The sequence below is a fragment of the Moschus berezovskii genome, chromosome 17 (genome assembly GCF_049115385.1).
Source record: "Moschus berezovskii isolate FMDL1 chromosome 17, NW_MosBer_1.0, whole genome shotgun sequence".
In the NCBI taxonomy this organism is placed as follows: Eukaryota; Metazoa; Chordata; class Mammalia; order Artiodactyla; family Moschidae; genus Moschus; species Moschus berezovskii.
The window spans coordinates 28,401,649-28,426,106 of NC_142476.1; the positions used below are offsets into that span (position 1 = coordinate 28,401,649).

At 46.2% G+C, this 24,458-nt stretch overlaps 1 protein-coding gene across 7 annotated transcripts in view; it reads left to right on the forward strand.

The window, feature by feature from the left end:
• Positions 1-874: 874 nt before the first annotated feature.
• Positions 875-24,458, forward strand: part of RGS8 (regulator of G protein signaling 8) — a 34,718-nt gene continuing 11,134 nt past the window's right edge. For 2 of the 7 annotated variants that reach the window (XR_016039589.1, XM_088845285.1), the window contains exons 1-7: positions 900-1,003; positions 1,149-1,264; positions 2,408-2,480; positions 3,850-3,990; positions 4,392-4,520; positions 6,940-7,041; positions 8,577-8,641. Coding sequence is in view for 6 of the 7 variants with exons in the window: in XM_088845285.1 (XP_088701411.1) it covers positions 4,495-4,520; positions 6,940-7,041; positions 8,577-8,641 (193 nt within the window). In the remaining variant the exon portion in view is untranslated. Of the gene's footprint in view, positions 1,004-1,148; positions 1,265-2,407; positions 2,481-3,849; positions 3,991-4,391; positions 4,521-6,630; positions 6,764-6,939; positions 7,042-8,576; positions 8,642-24,458 lie in introns of all 7 variants that reach the window. The other 5 variants (XM_088845286.1, XM_088845289.1, XM_055418796.2 and 2 more) reach the window with 5 other exon arrangements.

A 24,458-nucleotide genomic window follows, 5' to 3' on the forward strand; every position in this document is an offset into this window, starting at 1 on the left:
TTTCCAGTGAATCAGTTTGGCATCAGGTGGCCAAAGGATCAGAGCTTCAGCTTCAGAATCAGTCCTTCCAATGACTATTCAGAACTGATTGCCTTTAGGATTGACTGGTTTGATCTCCTTGCAGTTTGAAAGGAGTATGAACAGTATGAAATGGCACACACTAGTTGCTCATTAAACATTAGCCCTGGATGAGGAATCAACCTTATATTATAAACTTACCTTGGATTAGGGAAGTGCTTATCGCTGGGCTTTTATGCACTGGTTTATCTGTGTGCCTCTTTCTGATGCAGTTCACCAGGAAAATGCCCAGAAGTGAATGATTCTCTTTATGCTTTAATTCGAAACCCCAGTTTGCCTCGGGGTTCAAAACAGGAACTCGGAGGGATAGAAAATGCTCGTTTGTATCTCCTTTTATAACATGAAGCTCCCTTTACCTAACAGAGGGGCACTGTGGACATTTTCAGAGAGAGACTATGAGTCACTGTGGAGGCAGCATCAGAATTTTTATTTCATCCTGTCATCAGTGTGGTTGTGGCAGAGTCATTGGACTGCGAGGGTCCAGGCTATGCACCAATGGATCTGCCAGGAAACACTGGGTTCCGGCGTGACGTAGTAGAAAAAGTCTGCTCTAAAGTCATAAAGAAGCAAGTTCTGGTCCTTGAAGTGCCTCTGACGTGTGGTGTCACTGTGAAAAAGGCAGGTCACCTTTTCCACCCTCAGTTCTCTGATCTGTGTCACAGGGATGATAATACTGTCTCTGACTGTCTAGGGGTTGTTGAGTGACAACGCATGACAATGCTTTCTACGTTGGGAGCGGGTCAGCAAACAGGGTCTGGTATCTTTAGAAGAAAAGCGTCACTTTCCATAGTGATACCTCCAGCAAGTGCTGCCTTCTGGGTTTCAGAAATGATCTCAGCAAAGTCTAGCTGCATTGGGAGCTAGTTCCTGGGTGGGAGCAGGAGGCGGTGGCTTAGAGACCCGGAGTGGGATGAGGAGGAAGAAGGTAAGTCAGCTTTATCCCAGGGCAGCGGTTTGTAAACTTTAGCGTGCATTGGAATCACCCGGAAGGCCGGCAGCATCCCCAGAGTCTCCGATTCTGTAGGTCTGGGGGTGGGGCCTAAGACTTTACATTTCGAACACATTCCCAGGTGCTGCTGACACTGCTGGTCCAGGGACCACACTCGGAGAATTACTGTACTAGGGCAAGCAGGAAGAGAGAGTCCTCCTTGTGGAACTGAACCGGGCAGTGTGAATGAAGATCCATGTGAGTAAGGCGATTTGAAGGAAAAAAAAAAAAGACTGTAGAAGATAGAAAAATAGAGATAATGTGCGGATTGGGCAGAACAAAGGGAAAAGTCTCATTCCGTGACAAATGCAAGTCGGGGGAAGTTGCTAGGTGATGGATGAGGGAGAGGGCTGAATTTCCAGCGTAGGGAAACCCAGGTGAGAGGCAAGAGCAACGATTTGGAAATGTGCAAGTCTGGGGAGGTGGAGAGTTCTCATTAAGAAGTGAGGAGTGGTGTGGTTGGTTCTGGGGACTGGGATGGGTTGGGGGTGACCAATGCCGCTGTGGGGTAAGAGGGACAGCTGAGCTGTGGCAGAGGGGGGTAATTTCAGTGCTGTGTGCTGTGGCTTGGCAGTACGGCACAATAGAAATGGGGAGAAAGGGGGTGGAATTTAGATGTGTGACCTGCCCCATAGCTTCCTTGCTCTCTGCATTTATCACATCACATCACACCCAGCAAGACAGCCCCCCTCCTCCTGGTTCATTAGGAGATTTGATTCGGCTTGGCTCCTGCTGTCAGCAGCTGTCTAGGGGCAAAATCTTTATGCTCCCTGCTCCCTAAGCAGCAACCAGCCTTCAGCCAGCAGCAGAGCTCATTAGGAGACACCCCCCACCCTCCATCCAGACCCTTGATTTTCAGCTCACTGGTGGCGGGAAAGAGTTAATACCTCCAGCTTCGCTGCCCCCCTGGGCAGCCTCTGGGTGCCGAGGGAGGCAGCTCTGGGCTGTGGGAACTTCTCCCTGAGCTGCAGCCATAGGAGCAGTGAAGCAGGTTAGTGAGGCTGAAGACGGAGATGCGGGAGGAGTGCCAGGCGAGCTCCGCTCAGGGGCACCTCCTGCATCCTGCCAATGAGGATGGGCGTGCAGCCTGTGCCCGGGAGCTGAGCCGCCGCCCGCTGGGTGTAGGCTGCTTCAGTATTTACCGAATGTGACAAGCAGAGAGAAGAGCTTTCAGCGGGGCCGCTTGCTGCCCGGCTCAAGTGGTGGGAGGTGTGTTGTGCATGCAGGCATGTGGATATGTGTGTGTGTGTGCGTGCGCAAGTGTGCCTCTGTGTTCATGCACACATGCCCTTCACCCGCCAAGGATTTGACTGCTAAGAGAAAGATCTACTCTTTCCCCAGAGCTCCTTATCCGCAGCCTCTCTGACCATCCCATTGGCAAAGACCCGCAGGCCATGAGGACTGTTCAAAGACAGTGAGTATCGCTTGGGTTACTCTCTTTCCTCTCTGGGGTGCCCATGTGGGCTGATTGCATTATCCATATTTAATTAACCTGCCTCTCCATGCATATTGATTGCTTTCTTCCCGCTGAGGCTCTTAGTTCCTCTTCCCCTCTTTATAAATCTTTGCTCTTCGCTTTTAACCTTTTTTTTTTTTTCTTTCCCCTTGAGTATCCTCACTTTCCAATATTTCTCAGCCTGTCTGCCCCAGAGTTACGTGTAACTTGATGCCCACTTATTAGGGCACATGGACCATAGTACCATCATACCTTTGACCTTCCTGGGCTCTGGGTAACCCCAAACTCTTCTACTACAAATCGAGTGCCAAGTAGGGTAAGAGTCCCTGGGTGCTGGGATGAATGAGAAAGGTGGGGTCAGGGTATCCTGCAAACTCTTACATACTTGACTCTAAGCTGATATAAGAGGCGGTGGAGGGGTTTAAAGGGCAATAGTGACCAGCGTTGGATGTGAAAGAGAGAGAGGCAGACGTCTAAGCAGCCCTGGGAAGCTGGCGTGGATGGTGGTGGGACCGGAAGAGCTGCAGGGCAGGGACGGGAGGCCAGGTGATACCGCCCAGGTGACCTTGCCTGCTGTGAATGTGGGTGGTAGTACCTGATTCTGCTTGGCTCCAAGCTAATAAAGGCTCCTGGCCTGGGTGTCCCCTTCCTCTGGGGCTCTAACCCACAAGTCAATGAAAACGAGGCTAAGATACCGCAAGTAATGATTTCTGATGACCTTTATGGCTGTGAAGGACTTTGATTTCCTGACTTCTGTGCAAGCAGGTATATGCACAGTTAGGGCAAAGATTAAGGAAACGTCCTTGATGTCAGGAATACAGCCCTCTCTCAGTCTCCTGCACACAAAGTCTGATTCTTTTGCCCCCCCCCCAGTTTTAAGAAAGCTATCTTTTAATTTGATTAATTATAGTAGTATGACAAGAGGTTTTTGTTTTTTTTTTAAGTATTGGTGAAATGTTCCCGGTGATATCAAAATAATTTAACCTGCGTAGATCTTGCTGGGGCCGTATCTATCTAAATTAGGTTTCTTTGAAAATGGATTCTATGTTTGGTGTCAGGGTTCCCAGGGGAACCCTTAATGGATAGGCTGCTCTCCTCACGTGTTTCTTCCTATCAGTTTCGTCTGTGGAAACCAAGGGTTTGATGCCCTGAGAGTGGGACCCCCCGGGAGAGACAGGTGATCAGTCCGTCAGGCTTCTGCCTGGAGACCGCATTTCCCTGATGCGCTTCCTGCTTCAGGTCAGGGGCAGGCCGGTCCCCAAACTGGGGAAGGCCAGGCAGCCTCCATCTGGGCTGGAGAGGGTGACTTGCATATTCATTTCTTCAGCCTGTGATTCCTGCAAAGGAGCAAACCTGAGTGGTGACAGTGCCTGTCGAGCCTCCCTTGGAGTTCTTCCAGCCTTCCTCCCGCTCACGCCCTCCCCGGGCTCCGCACGCCCGCCTCCGGGACAGGTCCCCTTGGAGGGAGGTGAGAAACAGCCAATCAAAGGATTCTGGAGCAAGCGCTGACCCCTCCTCCCCACCCAGGGCTGGCTGGTCACTTGGGCCCCACTTGAATAAGACATAGAGAACAGTCATTTTGGGCTTGCGATGCTGTGCCTTCCTCCCCAGGGAGGGGCTCGCGTCCCACTTTACGTTGATGGTCAGTAGCCGGGGAAGCAGGGACTCCTGACCAACAGGCAGCAATGTGAAGCCACCCAACACCTGGTCCTCGTCCACCCTGGTTGGTCGCCCTTGGTCAGGACCAGCAGATGTTTATGGGGGACGGGGGTGTGTGGGGAGGTATTTCCTTGGCAGACGGTCACCTGCGAGGACTTGCAGTGCAGTCAGAGAGGGGGCCCCCTCTTACAGCAGATTCTTTGATTTTAGGTGAGAGGACGTGAAAGGGTAAATCCCCGAGCCCTGCAGTCTTATCTCCCGCCCTGTCGTCCCTGCACATCAGCCAGAGGGTTAACCATAAGTGGGCGCCCGTATGGCCGCTTTACTGATGCCACGCAGGTAACTGACGCTAACATGTCTTCTCACCTTTCTTTCCTCTTTTCCCACCTGCCCTGCTGTCTGAGCCGGCCCCAAACCTTCTAATCCTGTGGGTGGATCACTGGCCTCCATCCCCCGGGCCTGCTGTGTGGACTGTGCTCTGTTTGCCTGGATGCTTCGTGCAGAGTTGGGGCCTTGCAGGCAGAACCTGCCTTAGCACCAAGCCCTGCCCTATGGGATGGGACTCAGAGGGTGGGACTGTGCATGAGCTTGTATTGAACCATTTGGGGGTGTCTCTGTGTTAGTGGGATAGAGAAGAAAGATGAGGGCAAGTCCTTTGTTTTTAAAGTAGCCTTAACCTTTGACTCTCGCTTCTGCTCCTGTTATTTCAGACCTAATGAAAAGGTTAAGTCTCAGTTAGACAAGATAGAAAGTCAGAACTATTTTGCCCCAAAGGATATTTTATGGAAGATTTTTGCAAACTATTTGGGAGACTTACCGTTGTCTTGGTAACAAGCAGCACCCTTTATACTGGCCCCTGCTAAACCTTGTTAGATGGCTTGCATGGATTTGCCATTTATTGAAATCCTCTTAATTGCTCTTTTGGGGGCATCGACCTGAGTATTCACTGACTGATGTTTCTGAGGCAGTGAGGAATGAGCCAACTCACTCTGAGTTGGTTCTGGCCTGTGGTGCAGCCTGGGCAGGACCTGCACTTGAATTCATGGAATGTGATGATTCAAGGGCCCTTAATCAGTTGCTCCAATAACCTGGTGCTGGGACACCCCGTGATTTGTAAGAGAGAGTGGACATGACGTGCTCACTGTCGAGGGAGAGAGAATGGCTGTAGCCAGTGTTCTGAAATGCAAGGAAATCGATGGCTGCACAGTGAGCCTGGCTGAGATGAGAGCTGGGGGCACAGGACGTGCAGGAGAGGAGATATTTCTGGGACCTTGGATGTTCTGGCCTTAAAAGGCTCCTCAGAGATGGGCTGTGCACATGTTTCCACCCCCACCAAAGGTAATACCATCCCCGCAGACGTTCGCTGGATAAGATTTCTGGGAACAATGACCAGGGTCAGAGATGAAAACCCATTTGAAGTAAAAGAGCTTGAATTGGATTTCACATCTCTGCCCAGGTCCAGGATTTGTGAAAATGGGGAAGGGAAACCAGGATGGAAAGAGTTCCTTTTAACAAGGAGAATAACGTCTTCTTGGACTATTTCCATGGCAAACTGTCACCAGTGTGCACGTGGCGGTCCCCTTTTATCAGTCACTTTTAAGTCCTGCTCATCCCAAACTCCTCCCTCTTACCTTTGCCCTCCATCCAAGGAGTGGTTAGAGGTCAGGGGTCAATGAACTTAATCTATCAGGAACCAGGGAGTAAATATTGTCAACTTCATGGGCCATACAGTCTGTCCTGAACCGCCCAACTGTGCCTTTATGTTCGAAAACAGCTTCAGACCACATATAAACAAGCAGGGTGTTTCCAATAAATAAAGTTCCAATAAAATTTTATTTACACAAACAGGTATCTCTCAGGGCTGTAATTGTATGATCTCACTGAAAGGTCAAAGGGGGCTAATATTGAGAGTCAGAAAGAGATATTAGCTTCATTTCTCTTGGAGCTATCACAACAAATAACTGCAAAGTGTCTGGTCCTTAAGAAAATTAAAAATATGAGAAATTTAGGCATGCATGTTAAAATTTTAAATATGTTGATTGAGATTAGCCAAAATACAAATAAGTGTATGAGAGCGTAGTTAACTGAAATTGCTAACAGAGGGTACCCTGGTTCTTAGCTGCTGATTGTACCCACTGCTTCTGCTTCCCACCTGCAGACATCAGTCCTCACTGGTCTGTCACCATTCACACCTATTCCTCAGTTTTGTGGGATGAATGGGAAAGAGCTGAGGTAGAATTGACCTGCTCTGAAGGTCCCTACTTTGTCTGTGCTCTGAGATCCTGTGACAAGCATCACTGTATCACTCAAGCATCTCCCTGCTCTCTGTGTGGCTGTCACTGGGGCTCTGCAGTCAGGAGTTATTGCTGCTGCTGCTACTTTGCCCTCCTAGAGGGAGAGCAAAATGTGGATTGTTACTTTGTCATCACTGTATTTCCTTTCCCCACAGAGAATCCTAATTTAGAAATTCTTCCAAGCTAATGACCTTCATTGACTTACCATCAACTTGCATGTCAGCTTTAAAAAGCGTTAAGCCTCTAGGGCTAGGGGACCTATTACTATTCCGGTCGTCAAGATAGGGAGTGAGTATTGCCCTTGATCCTCCTGGTGTCTGCTCTGGCTCATGAAATCTTCAGGGGCCACCTGGGGAAGGATGGGAGCGGGGCAGGGCTGGCTTCTGCCCCAGCAGCTCCCCTTTGGGGGCTGACAGTTACTTTCATGACAGTTCCCCATCTTTCTGCCCCTGTGTTTGTTGCAGGAACAAAGGGATGAGGACTCGACTGGGATGCCTGTCTCACAAGTCTGACTCTTGTAGTGATTTCACAGCCATTCTTCCCGACAAACCCAACCGTGCTCTAAAGTGAGTAATACGGCCAAACTGCATCCCCGGAGTGTCGGCCATGGGATGCTCACGCTGGGATTTACAAGCTCTTCTTCTCCGGTAGATGGCTGAAGAGATGAGCCGAGTGACAATAACTTCCAGTCTCTTGGCGGCTTCTTTTCTATCGTTGAACACAAGTGAAAGAATGTTATTTTCCTTTTCAAAGCGTATGGCTTCAAAATTCAGAATAGGGACCCTCGTTTTTCTCCTAAGAAAGCCATATTAAGCACCACTCTTATAAAGCTGCAGTGAAGGATACTTCTTTGTTCTACTTAATTGTCAACCTGAGCTTCTCAGTTTGGAAACACTCAAATCTACTCTTGAAAATCTGCTTAGGTTGAGATGATCTGGTTTCAGTGCTTCTTCTCTGTGCAGGCACTGTCTTAAATGATGTCACAGACGGTACCTCATTTAACCCTCATGGGGTTCTGTGATGGGTGCTGTTTCCCCATTAAAGAGGTGAGGAGACAAAGGTGACGGTGGAGCCAGGAACTCAGCCTAACTCTTCTGTTTCCAAGTTCAGCTTCTTTTCTTTGTGATTGTGACATGCTAATTAACTAATTTATTAAGTAGAGGTAGAGTTGGCTTTGGAGAAGGCAATGGCAAGCCACTCCAGTACTCTTGCCTAGAAAATCCCATGGATGGAGGAGCCTGGTAGGCTGCAGTCCGTGGGGTTGCTAAGGGTCGGACATGACTGAGCGACTTCACTTTCACTTTTCACTTTCACACATTGGAGAAGGAAATGGCAACCCACTCCAGTGTTCTTGCCTGGAGAATCCCAGGGACGGGGGAGCCTGGTGGGCTTCCGTCTATGGGATCACACGGAGTTGGACACGACTGAAGTGACTTAGCAGCAGCAGCAGAGTTGGCTTGGTGGCTCAGATGGTAAAGAATCTACCTGCAATGCAGGAGACCCGGGTTTGATCCCTGGGCCATTAAGATCCCCTGGAGAAGGAAATGGCAACCCACTCCAGTATGCTTGCCTGAAGAATTCTGTGGACAGAGGATTGTGGCGGGGGGCGGGGGGGTCACAAAGAGTCGGACATGACTGAGAAACTAAGCCTTTAACTTTCATAATTGGTTTACAATGACATCTATTTTCTTATTTCTTTAATTTTGCGTTTATTTTATTTTGGTGGCCCTGTGCAACTTATGGGATCTTAGTTTCCCTTCCAGGGATTGAACCTGGGCTCTTGGGGATGAGAGCACTGAGTCCTAACCACTGGTTTGCCAGGGAATCTCCCTACACTGGCATCTTTAGATGATGTACTTTCTTAGTTTTGCTTTTTAGACTGAAAGCCAACTTATTAAACTTACGGAATCCCAATCCTGAGATTTTTCTATCAGCTACTTAAGGATGTGCACATTTCTAGCGACAGGAAGGCAGGAGTGAAAGTATGGTCTTCGTTTGCCCTCCATTTTTTTGATTTGTTTTCACGAGCAAATCTCAGTGGTGGCTGAGGGAGAGGAGGTCATTGCAGAAAGATTCAAGACAGATGTTTCTTCTTTCCTAGGAGACTATCCACAGAAGAAGCTACAAGGTGGGCAGATTCCTTTGATGTGCTTCTCTCCCATAAGTGTAAGTAAAATTCAGGCTTCATCATGTCTCCACAAATCATTCATTTTGTAAAAGATGAACCCACCATGATCCAGGTACTGTGCCTGGTGTTCCAGACAGCTCCAGCCTCCACACTCAGAGAACCTGAGTATAGACAAGAAGACATAATTTAAATGCTCTGGGAAGAGGGCCCTTATTTTCTGTTTTCTGAGCTGAAAGTTTGGCCCCAAGAAGCCTTCATGTCTCAGCAACTTTAGCAAGAAAGAATTTGACTTAGAGAGTTGGAGTAATGGGTTCATTGGGAATGAAAGTCTAGATTCCATGCAGATCTTGTTTTATAAAATTAAATGACCTCCCCCAAGTCACTGGAGAGCCTGGGGTTACTCATCAGTCAAAAGAATATTTTGTGGATTTTGTTGTTGACTTAGGTTGGCAAAGTTTTGAGTTTTCTTATCCCTCCTTATCTGGGGGTTTACTACCCCAGCTGTATTAGACCCTCAACTTGGCCATAAGTTTCATTAGTATTCACTCCTGGTATCTTTCCTCTTCTGTTTCCCGCTTTCCTCATCTCATATGCCTCTGTTTGCCACAAAGACAGAAAGAGGTGTGCATTTTGCCATGAAGGAAGGGCATTTTGATGGCAGCCAGACATTTCAGTTCTTGCTTTTTCCACAAAGACAGAAAGAGGTGTGCATTTTGCCATGAAGGAAGGGCATTTTGATGGCAGCCAGACATTTCAGTTCTTGCTTTTTTTCTCATCGTAAGCAAGTCCAAGTTCATTGGGCTTCACATCCTAGTGGCATGAAAAACATGGAAGTTGGAAAGCAGCGGTAAAGAAGACGGAAGGGTCTTTTGAGGAGAAAAGAAGGTTTTACACAGGCATTCAGTGCTCCCCATAAATTTGTCTTGTTGGTATTAGGAATCCTGATTGATCTGGGAGCAGGAGGGAAGCTTTTGGCATGGAGCGTGGAACATGATTTTACACTGCAAAGTGAAGGGCATCGGCTGGTATATACTTATTTTCTGGATTCTGACCCAGCTCGGCTACCAGATAGTTGATGGCCTTGATGGGGTTGCTCAGTCTTTAGAAAATGTCTTTAAAAGTGACTTCACTTTCATCTAAAGGAGCAGTTCCTTCTAACCTTGGTCCTAATACTAATTAACAAATGCTTTTGAATAGTTTTTAAAGTGAAATGCAAAATTTAAGAATAAGCACATATTGTAGCGAGTAATTTTGTGAGACAAATAGTCATTTTAGTGTTCTATGGATTACAGTTAGGAACGAAAATAAAGCAGAGGAGATACAGCAAGTATAACACATGGCTGTAACCCCAAACAGCAAACTTCTGTGGTGAATTTGCCAAGGCAATGGCATATGCGCGATAATACTTAGGATTTGACAGTAATGGTTGTTTTTTTTATGGGGCAATTCTGACTTATTTTCTAGAGTCACATTAGGCGGCTAAACAAGTGTCACTATCAATTTACGCCTTCTTTTCTGGCTGGATTTGATTCAAGGTCATTTTGAAGTTTGTTTCTATTTCAGCCTCATGACTGACTCAGTTTAAGTCCCTGAGGCTGTTTCCTCATTCTTAAATGGAGATGGAAATACCTGTATGCCACCTGTCACCCGGGTGTGAGAATCTTCACAAGAGGTCACCTTTAGATGATTTTGGGGTTCTCTATGCAAAGGTGTTTTGTGAGAATACAGTAGAATTTCTTTTAAGAATGGAACTTTAAAAGAATTTTTCTCAAATGAGAAGAAATAAACGTACCTTGAGAATAAGACTGCAAATTTTGCTGCCAATGATTAATGAGAAGCCTTTACAGACAGAGTTTATGGTACTAAAGCTAGTGGATGGATGCTCAGGGTATATTTGGATTGCTTTAGTGGTAAGACCCAGAGATTGAGAGGTTTAATTGTATTTGTTTGATTCAATGACTTTTAGAGCTAAAGACACTTGGTTCTGCTTCTGTCACAGATACTTTGGGTTTCCAGGAATGAAATAACAATTTTCTGAGAGGGAGATTCCACTAAGGGGTTACAAGCTGACACCAGATTGCCTCTTTGTTAAAAAAAAAAAAAATGGTACAGAAATAAGCTTTTTGAACTTTGAAGTTCTGTGATCCTTCTTGGAATCTGATGTTCGTTTTTATTTATTTTTTTACTACGGAAATAAAAAGCCGACGGACTGAATGTCTTTGAGAAGCAAGGGACTTTCGTTTAGGGGCCTCTGGCAGAATTTCAAGGTTTTAAAACTTGAATATTTACTCCCCGTGAATCTGGAGGGGTCAGAGCCCAGCCTACCTCCAAGAGTGTTGGCAACTTTCTAAAGTCTAATTAATTTGGGTTAGTATTATGACTCAATTAGGCCTGATTAAGCTTTTCCAAAGGGATTACATGTGTGCTGGTCTCTGAGGAGGGACAGCAGTTGATCAGAGGTGTATAGGAATTTAAACAACAAAATGTTCTAGAAAGAAAAGAGAATGGCTGAATGACTGGGCTCCAGGAACACTTGTGTTGGTCCAGAACACACTGGCTGGTAACTCTCCAGGCAGCTGTCCTCCCTGCATATTCTATTTCAGAAAACTCAGATAATTGTTCTTGTTCCCATTCTCAATTGACAGAGCATCTCTGCCATCTTGCCCTGCCTGGATGTTTTCATTCTCTCCAAAAGGTTAACCGAGTCCTCATTATGGACAAAATCTATGCTAAGTCGCTGATGGACAGGGGGCTGCAAGATGAACCGGACTGTCCTTCCCTGGTGGAGAATGCAGCCTTCTGAGAAAACAGATATGCCTACAGACAATAAAGATACAGGCAGTGTGCTAAGACTCGGGTTGGGGGTGGGGAGGAGTTCAAGGTTTCAAATAGGATCTTGGCATCCAGTGTTCCTCTTCAGTTCAGTTCAGTTCAGTTGCTCAGTCGTGTCCGACTCTTTGCAACCCCATGAATCACAGCACTCTTAAATGCTACCTAATCTGTGTTAGAGGTCCTTACCAATCCAGAGTAGAAGGGCTGCTTTTGGTTTAGAACAGCGGTCCCAGCCTTTTTGGCAGTAGGGACTGGTTTCATGGAAGACAATTTTTCCATAGATCAGAGTGAAGGGATGGGTGGGGGGTTGTTTTGGGGATGATTCAAGTATAGTACATTTACTGTGCATTTTATTTCTATTGTTATTTCATCAGCTCCACCTCAGATCATCAGGCATTAGGTCCCAGAGGTTGGGGACCCTTGGCTTAGAGCGTTGTTCCATTTAATTGGGGAGCGTGTTTCTGCTCACACTGGCTGGTAGTCAGACCTCTCAATTTTGACCCAGCTCTACTGCTAAATAGCTGGATGGCCTTGGGAATCCTTCATTCTCTTGGAAAATCTGTTTCCTCCTCTCTAGTGAAGGATCTGGACTCAAGAGGGCTGGATTGAGTTCTAGGAGGCTGTCTATAGCAACCGCTAGGACTGGCAATCACTCGTCACCTACGCCAGGTGGTTTGAGTCAGCCCTGCCTGCAGGGTTATATAAAAGTGCTTTAGAGGTGAAATGGCTTGAGCAAGCAGATGAGAGGCGAGGGCACGTGTTATGAAGCCTTCTCTCCTTGGTGGGATCCCACTGGACAGGGATGCACCTCATGGGTTGAAATCTCAGGCAAAAAAGAAAACCACTTTACTAAATCTTAAACCGTAGAATAAAAAAAGCTGGGATGCAAATACCTGAAGCAGTTTTATTTCCAATTACATTTGCTTACAAATGTAGTACAGAGCTGAAGAAGAACCCGTGGTGGTCTAGGAGATAACTATTTGCTAACTGCTCTTTTTTTTATTTTAACTAACAAATGAAAAATGAAATTGAAATTGCTGATGGCTTCATTAGATAGAGAGGGATTTCTAATGTGCGTTAATTTGGCATCTTTTTCCTGTTCAACCAGTGACAATTAGATTTGGTGCCTGTGAGTGTGCACGTAGTCTGTCCCTGGGGGGGGGGGGGTGTGCGTGCGCCCACCTCTGCAGTTCAGACCTGGGAGAATGAAGCCTCCTGGCTTGTGGGAAATCTTTTCTGACAGGTTGCTGGAGAGTACAGAATTGTGTGTCTCCTGCTTTTATTCCTCATGAGGTTCAGACATATGCTTGTTATTTGTCCAGCTTTTAGTAGGACGTTTAGTCCTTAACTCTGAATTGATTCCCTCTCCTTCCCTGTGTCCCTCCCTCCTTTTTTTTGACATAAAAGTTGAAATTCATTCCAGTTTTAAGGTGAAGGTGGAGACCACGTTCCTTTCCCCTTCCTCTCACTTCTTTCAGCCTGATCCCCCACCTGGATGACAGAGCTCCCCATCCTGGGTCTCTGTTTGGTCCTTGTCTTTGTTTCATTGTTTGGAGAGCATGGAGGGTCCAGACTGACCTGTCCCCACCAGGCCCAGGGAAAGCTAGCTTCATGGAATAGTATAATTGAAAGCTCTTTTACATTTGCAGAGTTAGTATTCATCTCTGAGCAAAGGAGATCAGTAAAGAAGCTTTTAGTTTAATGAAAAAATTAGCCCCTTTGGGAGAATGATTGAGATACAGAAAAATAATGATGTGACCTGGTCACATGGCACCCGAGCAGAAAACCCCAAACAAGCGGACACTAAAATTATCAGCTCATGAAATTCCACACTTTTTCGTCCGAGTGGCCTTTAGCTCTGGAATGTACAGTTTAATAATCAGATTTCCATTTGTCACACAGGCCTCCCCTCGTTCCTCTCCAAGCCCTAGGGTTCTAGAACAGTGTTACTCAAAGTGGGATCCATGGAAGGCCGCATCAGCAGGGGATGATTCGATGCGAGCTTATGAGAAAGGCAAATTCTTGGGTCCTGGCTCATACCTACTGAATCAGAATCTCTGCAAGTGGGGGCCTGCACTCTGTTTTTTCTCTATATGCGTGTGTGCTCCAACTCTTTGCAACTTGGTGGGATTATAGCCCACCAGGATCCCCTGTCCGTGGAATTCTCCAGGCAAGAATGCTGGAGTGGGTTTCCATTTCCTCCTTCAGGGGATCTTCCCGACCCAGAGATGGAACCCAGGTCTCTTGCATCTCCTGCACAGGCAGGCAGATTCTTTACCACTGTGCCACCAGGGAAGCCCATTTTTTCTCTAGCCCCCCGTAATGTTGACGTGCTTTGAAGCTTGAGCAACACTGCTCTCAAATACAAGTAGGGAAAACTATGAACCTGGAACATCTTGGTGGGGCAGGTGGTTAGTGCTTTCCAAGAAAAATGCTAAAGACTGGACTTCAGTTTTCCAAGGTTCTCAGGCAGCACATCCATTTAATAGGGAGGCATCCATGTGTTGCAGAGTCCACATGTATAGCAGACATGGTAGAGGATATTCACAGTAAATAAACAAATACAACAGGTGTGCTTTCTGGATGAAGTGAGGGTAAAGGTTAGAAAGATACTCGAAGTAGAGATGGGTGGAAAAGAAGCTTCTCTTCCTCCTAACTACCCTCTCTGTTGTCGTTGAGCCGTTAAGCTGTGTCCGACTCTTTTGCGACCCCATGGACTGTAGCCCGCCAAGCTCTTCTGTATATGGGATTTCCTAGGCAAGAATACTGGAGTGAGTTGCCCTTTCCTTCTTCAGGGGATCTTCCCAACCCAGGGGTCGAACCCATGTCTCCTGCGTTGGCAGGTGGATTCCTTACTGCTGAGCCACCAGGGAAGCCTGCCACACTCTTTACATTGCTATAATTTTTACTTTCACCCACCCAGGGGTATGGGTGCATTTAGCCTTTATAGAAGAAGTGCCAAGAATCTATAAGGCAGCTATTAAAAGCTCACTGGAAAAGGTTTGAATGAAAGCAATTGGACACTCATTTGTCGCTTACCAGCTGTGACCTTTGGTAAACTGTGTAACCTCTATAAACCTCGCTTTCTTCACCTATGAAAGGGGAATGCTTAGACTTACCTTGTAGAGTTCTGGCGAGAATTAAATGTGATTGTGAAATGCTCTGCATGATGACTGGTGCATAGTGGGGCTCCATGTAGGATAACTATTATTATTTTTGTTATAACCCAACATTAAATTCACCGAGAACAAATGCATTTTATGACTCCTATATGCTAGAGATTGTGTGAGCTCCTTGATCCCATAGGCAGCTTGAGGTTGAACTCAGTGGGTAGGATGTGGGTCATGTTAGTATCACCGGTGGGCTTATTTAGATTTCATAATACCTCCCTCCACTTGCCGCATGAGGTTTCAACATCCTTTCCTCTTAGCGTCCCAGTTTCCTCTCAATGTATGTGAGAGAATCTGCCTGGAGATATAGTTTTTTCTTTTTTTAATTTAAATAACATTTATTAACAAAAGTGTTGATTTTATTTTTAATTTTATTGGAGTGTGGTTGATTTACGATATTGTGTTAGTTTCTGGCATACAGTAAAGTGAATCAGTAATACATATGCATGATTCTATCCTTTTTTTAGATTCTTTTCCTGTATAGACTATTACAGAGTATTGAGTGGATTTCCCTGTGCCACACAGTGGGTCCTTATTAGTCATCTCTTTTATCAATCTCAATCTTGCAATTTATCCCTCCCATCCTTACCCCCGGTAACCATTTGTTTGTTTCCTACTTCTGTGACTCTATTTTTGTTTTGTAAATAATTTCATTTGTATCCTTTTAAAAGATTTCATAGATAATTGATATTATGTGATTTCTCTTTGACTTACTTCACTCAGTATGACAATCTTTCGGTCTATCCATGTTCCTGCGAATGGCATCACTTTGTTCTGTTTTATGGCTGAGTAGTATTTATTGTATATATGTACCACATCTTCTTTAGCGGGAGGTAGTCGCCTAGAAAATCCCATGGATGGAGGAGCCTGGTAGGCTGCAGCCTGTGGGGTCGCTAAGGGTCGGACACGACTGAGCGACTTCACTTTCACTTTTCACTTTCACACATTAGAGAATGAAATGGCAACCCACTCCAGTGTTCTTGCCTGGAGAATCTCAGGGACGGGGGAGCCTGGTGGGCTTCCGTCTGTGGGGTCACACAGAGTCGGACATGACTGAAGTGACTTAGTAGCAGCAGCAGCAGTTTTTAAAAGCCCAGTAGGTGAATATGCTATGTTTCCTCTTTGAGAGTCCTTGCAGTATTGTTATATCAAACCAGCTAGACAAGCATTCCCAATCACTTAATTTTTGAAATCTTTTAAGCTGCGGACTGTGTACATGGGATTTGACAATATTTCTCTTGTCTTTACAGTTATTTGTGGATGCTAAACTTTCACTCTATTTGGGGCACATCTCCTTTTTAACATCTTTAATAAAAAAAAAAAATCCTTTCTATAGTTGCAGATACAGGTTCTATCATGTTCTATCTGTTACTTGACAAAATAAGAAGGAACACTGGACCAGAAGTTTTAAGACCCAGGCTCACCTTTCTCTTCAGTGACCACATCCTGGAAATAAGAAACTGTGCAACCCAGGGCCTCACCATTTCCTAGTGTTCAGTGTAGGGCTGGATCATAGTATCTCCCATGTCCTTTCTGACTCAATGACTCTAGCAAATAAGTCCTACTACTTCATAATCTATCTTCTTCCTATATATACACTAACAAAGTAGAGATCATTGAAGAAAATTACGTTAATCACAAGACTGAAGTACAATTAGCATACTAATTGCTTGCCAATAAATGTCAAGAACTGAAAATAGTTTGTTCTCTAAATAATCTTCCTACCTAAATCTTCTTAGTCAAAGTTATTTGCTTTAAAACCTTCATTCTGTAGATAACATAAAAGGAAGGCTTTGATCCTGGTGCTATTCTCATCACAAATTTCAAATTAGTAAGCTTGGCTCTGAATCAAAGAGGTTTTGATTTGCCATTAGTGTATGTATCCTAGATTTTATAAATGTATATTCCTCTCCTCTCCTGTCTGACCTTGGGCCCATGCGCCAGCTTATTTTCTCCAGTTGGTCAGGGATGCAAGAGGACTCTGGCGTTTGAGACTACTACACTTTAGCAAACAGAAAGCTAAAAAAAAAAATCATTCTTGTGATCTTGTATTTTTCCAAGCTTGGGGACTGAGCTAGGCTGCAGCCCACCCCCACTGCCAGCTAAATCAGGATTCCTGGACCTTGAACTGTTACCTAAGCCCCCCTCCCCGCCGCACCAGCTGCACTGATCATTCATAGTGACCCAGTTTCTTTTCTTATGTAAGCACCCTGCATCAAAGAACTAGAGGGAGGGTGCCGGCAGCAGGCAGCGTGTGCGGCCACGGGTGTGTTCTTGGAGATGCTGTGCATGCTCAGGAGGACGTCAAAATTCTGTCCCGTGTTCCAGGAATTCTGGTCACCAGCCTTTCCTTTCCTGCGACTCGATAGACACTAATTTCAAACAGGTCTGATGTCTTTAGAGCTTTGACTTCTTATAGGGTCGTGCAGAGAAAACCCAGTATGAGATGAAAAAGGAAAAAGGAGGATCCTCCTGTTTCTCTCTTATTTTCCTGGACTGTTTCTCACCCATCATCTTTAAGTTACCAGGGTTGTTTTTCCATGTTAGGCATTTTTTTTTAGTTGGAGGAGAATCACTTTGCAATGTTGTGTTGGTTTTTGCCATGCAACAATGTGAATCAGCCATGAGTATACATCAGGCATGTTATGTTCTGTCCGATGAGTCCTTAAGCCAGCAAAGTATGGGAATAATGGTCACAAACACGTATGGAGCAATCACTGTCTCGGTGTCAGACTCTGCATGCTGTTTACATGTATTAACAGTTTCATGGGGTGGGTACTATTAGCATCTGCATTTCACAGAGGAGAGAACTGAGCCTCAGAGAGGTCTAGTATCTTGCTCAAGGTCACAGTTAACTAGTGTGTGTTGAGCCAGAACAGTCCCAGGCAGAATAGCTTCAGGACTCAGAAGTCACTCTTTCTGGCTGCCTGGAATCTGTGGGGGTGGTGAAAGGGGGACTCTTTTTCTCTGGGTACTGGGGAGGGAACTGGGTCTGGGATGCCCCAGGGAGGGGTGGGTAAGGAGGGGTGGATGTACATGGCCAGGGCGGGATGTACATGGGGAGAGGGCAGAGGAAGCACAGCTAATAAAGCAGGTCACTCTCAGAAACCAGTGGAGGCTATGAGCCTTGCAGAGATGAAGCGGCATCTTGCATTTTAACCAACTGCAGTTTATGGACAAGCAGAAGGGAAGGAGAGGGTCCTGGCAGAGAGAAGAGGAAAGATGGAAGGAGGATCGAAAAGGGATGGAAGACAGAAGAGAAAGGGGAAAGGCCGGGAAAGATGCTGAGGAATCAGGGAGAGGGCCAGACGAAAGACTTGCTGGGAGGATGTGGGCGGCAATAGTAGGGGAGGTCCCGTAGCTCCCTTAGCTAGGTCCGGGAAAGGTGCGCCAGGTCGGGGACCAGCTGTCTGTACACAGCGGGGAAGGGGAGGGGCTCCTGCAGTCACGGGGGTGGGAAGGTTCCACCTGCATCTCAGGGTCCTTTTTGCGGGATGAAATTTCTCTTTGCACAGTGACCCTCCTCCCTGCCTTGCTCAGAGCTGGCCCTGGGCATATAAAAGGGTGGCGATAGGTTGAGCTGAGAGGGGAGGGGAAGGAGAGGAGGAGGGCTGGGATCCCCAGGGTGGGTGCAGGCCTCTTTCAAAGACACTTTTCGGGTCATCATTGCTACAGTGCTGCTGGTTGGGTCCAGACCCTCCCAGGCCTTTCTCCCTTCCTTCCCCATCTCTCATTGAGTTCTTCCCTCGGAATGCCAGGTAATTTTAAGTACCATATTTTGCTTTCGTTCCCCTCTGAAGCCTCTGAAATGCAGGCAAACACATCTTTGATCAAGGTCACCTGAAAGGATGCACTCTACAATGTCACTCAGCTGTGTGGTGTGATGGCGTCCTGGGGCTGGCGTGCGGGAGTGTACCTGTCTGCTCTGTGAGGTACCCCTGCATCCTGGGAGGGACACCTAGGGTGGATATTGGAGCTGTGGGAAAGAAAAGAGTTCAGCCTGATTCCAGGTTATGGCTGGTAACTGGTAGCCTCTGTGGACAATACAGAGGAGGTGGTGGCAGATGTTGTCTTGCTGGAGAATCCCCAGCTCTGTGGGCCAAATGGTGCCTTTGCCCTGGTGGAGCATACTTTCATCATACTGTCCAATTTGGGGTTATTGTTCATCCGCCTTTGGAGGAAGTGATAACGTGGGACCCACCAATGGTCATGAGAAGATGACAGGCAGAGTGAGCTCTGAAATCATGTAGATGTATGTGTAAATCCACCTTCCCCTCCTCACAGGCCAAATGACCAGTCATTTCACTTAAACTCTCCAAGATGAGAAGACTTGGGCTTCAAGATGTTAAGGTGTTTTTCCAAGGTCTCACAGGATTCGAACCCAGGCTGTCTGACCCCAGAGCCTCTGGCTTGATAACAGGCTTGGTGTAGAGGTTATGTGAGTTGATAACTCGACTGGACACTGTAGAACTTGGCCTGGGGTAAGTTCTCGGTGTGTGGTGAGGAGGAGGAGGATGGAAAGCCATCGACTGAGAACTGTGTGTGATGCAGGCTGGTGATTGCACTGGAAGCCCAGGGTGGAGCACTGACCCGACCTGGGAGAGTTCATCAGATCCTCCACCCTCACTTACAGACCAGGGTGCCGAGGCTCGGTCAGGTTGAATGTGCTAATTACCAGCGGCCTGCCTGTGTCTCGAACTAGCTGAGACTGCAGTGCTCCCGCCCTAGGTAGGATGGGCGGATTCACCTGGCTGCCTGACAGTCGAGTATGAGCCCACCATGCATTTTACTCCAAATCCCCCTCCCCGTGGAGTCTGCTGTAACTCCATTGGATCCTCCTGCCCAAGCGCATCCCTGTCTCCGCATTGTTCTCATCTCTCATACCCTTCCGCCTCCCTTGGTGACTTTTTTCATCTTCTCTCCACCTCATCTGTTGTCTTCATTCCTGGAAATGTCATCACCACCATGCTTTCCAGACCTCCTTGACTTGCACTGCAGTGACTCTCCTCTCTAGTCATCACTGGCGCAGGCAGGCATCCCTTGGGACCATCATCATGCAGAGCTGGGGACTGGATCACCAGCTACAGAAGAATGCTGGGCTCTGCAGTTTGGCCTCCTTGCCACTTGCTAACCATGCGACCTTCAGCAAGTTATTTAACTTCTCTAAGCTTCATCTTTCTCTGATGTGAAATGAAGAAACTCTCAGGACCTATGCTGTTGATTTGCTAGGAGCAGCAAATGCCATGAGGTGCACAAAGCATTTGGTGCTGTGTCTGGCCCAAAATGCATGCTCAATACAAATTGGCAGGGAAAAAGAAATGCAAAAAGGCAAAATGGCTGTCTGAGGAGGCCTTACAAATAGCTGTGAAAAGAAGAGAAGTGAAAAGCCAAGGAGAAAATGAAAGATATACCCATTTCAATGCAGAGTTCCAAAGAATAGCAAGGAGAGATAAGAAAGCCTTCCTCAGTGTTCAGTGCATAGAAATAGAGGAAAACGATAGAATGGGAAAGACTAGAGATCTCTTCAAGAACATTAGAGATACCAAGGGAACATTTCATGCAAAGATGGGCTCAATAAAGGACAGAAATGGTACGGACCTAACAGAAGCAGAAGGTATTAAGAAGAGGTGGCAAGAAAACACAGAAGAACTATACAAAAAAGATCTTCATGACCTAGATAATCACGACGGTGTGATCACCCACCTAGAGCCAGACATCATGGAATGTGAGGTCAAGTGGGCCTTAGAAAGCATCACTACGAACAAAGCTAGTGGAGGTGATGGAATTCCAGTTGAGCTATTTCAAATCCTGAAAGATGATGCTGTGAAAGTGCTGCACTCAATATGCCAGCAAATTTGGAAAACTCAGCAGTGGCCACAGGACTGGAAAAGGTCAGTTTTCATTCCAATCCCAAAGAAAGGCAATGCCAAAGAATGCTCAAACTATGGCACAGTTGCCCTCACCTCACACACTAACAAAGTAATGCTCAGAATTCTCCAAGCCAGGCTTCAACAGTGTGTGAACTGTGAACTTCCAGATGTTCAAGCAGGTTTTAGAAAAGGCAGAGGAACCAGAGATCAAATTGCCAACATCTGTTGGACCATCGAAAAAGCAAGAGAGTTCCAGAAAAACATCTACTTCTGCTTTATTGACTATGCCAAAGCCTTTGACTGTGTGGATCACAACAAACTGTGGAAAACTCTTAAAGAGATGGGAATACCAGACCACCTGACCTGCCTCTTGAGAAATCTGTATGCAGGTCAGGAAGCAACAGTTAGAACTGGACATGGAACAACAGACTGGTTCCAAATAGGAAAAGGAGTACGTCAAGGCTGTATATTGTCACCCTGCTTATTTAACTTATATGCAGAGTACATCATGAGGAATGCTGGGCTGGATGAAGCACAAGCTGGAATCAAGATTGCTGGGAGAAATATCAATAACCTCAGATATGCAGATGACACCACCCTTATGGCAGAAAGCGAAGAAGAACTAAAGAGCCTCTTGATGAAAGTGAAAGAGGAGAGTGAAAAAGTTGGCTTAAAACTCAACATTCAGAAAATCATAAAAAAAAATAAAATCATGATCATTCAGAAAAATTCAGATCATGGCATCTGGTCCCATCACTTGATGGCAAATAGAGGGGAAACAGTGGAAACAGTGACAGACTTTATTTTGGGGGGCTCCAAAATCACTGCAGCCATGAAATTAAAAGATGCTTGCTCCTTGGAAAAAAAGCTATGACCAACCTAGACAGCATATTAAAAAGCAGAGACATTACTTTGCCAACAAAGATCCGTCTAGTCAAAGCTATGGTTTTTCCAGTAATCATGTATAGATGTGAGAGTTGTACTATAAAGAAGGCTGAGCACTGAAGAATTGATGCTTTTGAACTGTAATGCTGGAGAAGACTCTTGAGAATCCCTTGGACTGCAAGGAGATCTAAACAGTCCACCCTAAAGGAGATCAGTCCTGAATATTCATTGGAAGGACTGATGCTGAAGCTGAAACTCTAATACTTTGGCCACCTGATGCGAAGAACTGACTCATTGGAAAAGTCCTTGATGCTGGGAAATATTGAGGGCAGGAGGAGAAGGGGACGACAGAGGATGAGATGGTTGGATGGCATCACTGACTCAATGGACATGAGTTTCGGTCAACTTCGGGAGTTGGTGATGACAGGAATGCCTGGCGTGCTGCAGTCCACAGGGTCGCAAAGAGTTGGACACGGTGGAGCGACTGAACTGAACTGAACTGAGGGGTTATGTAAAAAATACCTCCTCTAACTTCAAAAAAGTTTTTTTTCTTTCTAACCTTCTGCTTAGCCTCTTCCTTTTTAAGTGTCCCAACTGCTGGTTCCTTTCTGCTCTCCAGGTTGCAGCCTGGAGTTGATGCTCCTGTCCTTGAATGATGGGCACATCCCCAAACTAAAAGGTCTTACTCCTTTCCTGGTGCATCATAACCTTCTCCAGGAACTGAGATCTATGTCTTCACAGTGGTTTGCCTATTTCCTACCAGATTCCTACTCTTTTTCTCCAAAGTAGCTGTTCTAAACTCTTTCTACTCTCATCAGCATTCCCACTTCAGCACATACTGCACTTGTAATTATTCAATTGATTATTTTGTTATTTATTTACTTATTTATTTTTGGCTACCCTGGTCTTTGCTGCTCTGAGCACGGGGGACTCTTCATTGCAGTGCCCTGGCTTCTCATTGCAGTGCCGTTTCTTGTTGGAGAACTTGGCCTCTGGAGTGCGGGCCTCAGTGGTTGCAGCACATCGGCTTAGTTGCTCCAAAGCATGTGGAATTTTCCAGGACCAGGGATCGAACTCGTGTTCCCTGCATTGGCAGGTGGACTTTCAACCACTGGACCAACCAGGGAAGGCCCTCAATTAATCATTTTAAATGATTGCTTAGTGTCTGTTACACTAAGACTAACTTGGAGTTCTGTGAGGTTGTGACTTTATCTGATTTGATTCTACCATATCTCCAAAATCTAGTGTGTGGAGGCAGACCACCTACAGGGCTTTCACCCCAAATTAAGAAGAATATCAAGGCTGTTCAAACTGATGCATCTCAAATATGTCCCTCCCTGAACTGTTCATCTCCTTCGACCCCTGCCCCTCTTTCTCTACTTTTGACTCTTAGGAAGTCAAGTTCTTCTACTTCATCTTGATCCTTCTCCTTGATCCTTCTCCTTCTCTAGAATTTGCCTTTACCAGATACTATACTTTTCCCCTTTAATCGTTCTCTTCCCTTGCTCTTCTTTTCCTTCTGCCTGCAAACACATCTGGAAAGATCCTGCTTTGGAGCCATATGGACGGTAGGGAAACTTGGCTGTTCTTACCAACTGTGTGACTGGGAAGTTTATCTGACTTCCGTGCGTTTTAATGTGGAAAATTGAGAGTGGGTCATTTGTGCTATCTATGGGTCAGCACTGCTGTGAAAGTACACTGAGCTGCTGTGTGTGAAATCTCGAGCCCAAAGCATGGTGTGGAGTAAATACATAAAACTCTTCGCCGCAGATCCTAGACAAATCGGTAAGAAACATATCCAGTTCGTAGCACTTTTCCAGCTAACATCAGATAGCTTCTGTATCCTGCGCCCAAACTACAGACTTCCCTGCATCCACACACAGCTTTTCTTCCTTCTATCATGACATTGTTCTCTGGCCTTTCTCCTGCCTTCCTGGAGACTACATTTTGTCAATTAAACACTTTCTTTAAAAAAAATTATTTATTTAGATTGCGTCAGATCTTAGTTGCAGCACATGGGATCTTCATTGCGGTATGCGGGCGTCTCCTTAGTTGCGACATGTGGAATCTTAGTTCCCTGACCAGGGATCGAACCCATGTCTCCTGCACTGGAAGATAAATTCTTAAACACTGGGCCACCAGGGAAGTCCCCTCAATTAAGCTCTTTCTTTTCGTTAGCTTCAATTCCTTCTGCTCAACAAGTATTTTCTGGCCAGATCAATATTTAATCATACCCAAGGCTATCTTGGAGAAGGAAATGGCAACCCACTCCAGTATTCTTGCCTGGGAAATCCCATGGACAGAAGAGCCTGGAGGGCTACAATCCATGGGGGTCTCAAGAGTCAAACTTGACCTAGCGACTAAACCACCACCAAGGCTATCTTACAGAAACCCCAACAGACACACACACACCCCAGAGCTGTTTCCTGACTTCCTGTTTCTCTCCAGCTAAGGTCTCTGATCTCTCTATTCCCTTTGCTGGAAGAGGTATCTAAATTCATTTTTTCAACTTCCTCCCCTCTCACTCACCCCTGTACTTAACTACAATATGACTACGGCTCTCATCACACCACTGTCACCGTTCCTGCCAATGGTTGCTGAATCTTGCTGCTGAGTCTGACAACCACTGCTTCTCAGATCGTATCCGTATCTAGCTTGATCTCTGGGTAGCACTGGATATGGTGGCTATCTTCCCCCTGAAATGTTGACTCCCCAGGTCTTTTGGAGGGCTGTGTCATCCTTCTGTTACCAAGTGCAAGTTTGCTCTGCACATCACATGACAGGCCAATGAACCTGAGAGACAGGGGTTGAGGGCAAGAAAGAGACTTGGGGAGCTGGCTGACAGAGAAGATGGCAGTCTAGCACCTCAAAATGACCATCTTACTGGGGGGTGGTGCTGGTCTGGAAGCCAGGCTCTTTTATAGATCAGAGATGGGGGAGGTGAGGAAGCAAAGCAAAAAGTCCATTAATCTTGCAAACATCTCCCAGAAATGCAAGCCTCAGGCAGGGGATGTGTTAATTTCTTCCTTCCTGCCATCCACAGGTGGACACGGTGCTGAACAAAGGCACTTTAGTTTAAACAGTCAGACAGAAGGGCA